At 64.4% G+C, this 317-nt stretch overlaps 1 protein-coding gene across 1 annotated transcript in view; it reads right to left on the bottom strand.

Moving 5' to 3' along the window:
• CDT1 (chromatin licensing and DNA replication factor 1) overlaps window positions 1-317 on the bottom strand; it is a gene marked incomplete at its 5' end in the record, with an annotated part of 3,070 nt that overhangs the window by 222 nt on the left and 2,531 nt on the right. Inside the window, 2 exons of the mRNA XM_010142133.1 lie at window positions 7-99; window positions 191-317. The exon at window positions 191-317 is cut by the window's right edge and continues 10 nt beyond it. Of these exons, the coding sequence (XP_010140435.1) occupies window positions 7-99; window positions 191-317 (220 nt within the window). The remainder of the gene's footprint in view (window positions 1-6; window positions 100-190) is intronic.

The raw sequence follows: 317 nt of genomic DNA, 5'->3' as shown, positions 1-317 counted from the left end.
CTTTGTCCAGTTTGGCGTAGGTGTCTGTCCTGATGGCGTGGATCCCCACCCAGTCGGGCAGCAGCTCTGCGCAGAGCCGCAGGTGTTTCTCCATCTCGCCTGCAAAAAGGAGCAGCGGCAGGCGCCAGGTCAGAGCTCAGCTCCTTCCTCCCGCACCAGCAAGGAGACCCCCACCCCAGCCCTTTCCTACCGGGAGGCATCTGTGTGTCGTAGCTGTCGGCCATGCGGGCACACACCACCTCCATGGTCAGTGCCTGCTTCTTCTCGGCCACGAAGATGTTGCGCAGGACGCGGGCCATGGCTGGCAGCCGGCCCAG

This window comes from Buceros rhinoceros, unplaced genomic scaffold, assembly GCF_000710305.1.
Source record: "Buceros rhinoceros silvestris isolate BGI_N320 unplaced genomic scaffold, ASM71030v1 scaffold35038, whole genome shotgun sequence".
Lineage (NCBI taxonomy): Eukaryota > Metazoa > Chordata > Aves > Bucerotiformes > Bucerotidae > Buceros > Buceros rhinoceros.
The sequence above is the reverse complement of the archived record's forward strand: the minus strand, read 5'-3'. Positions and strand labels throughout refer to the sequence as shown.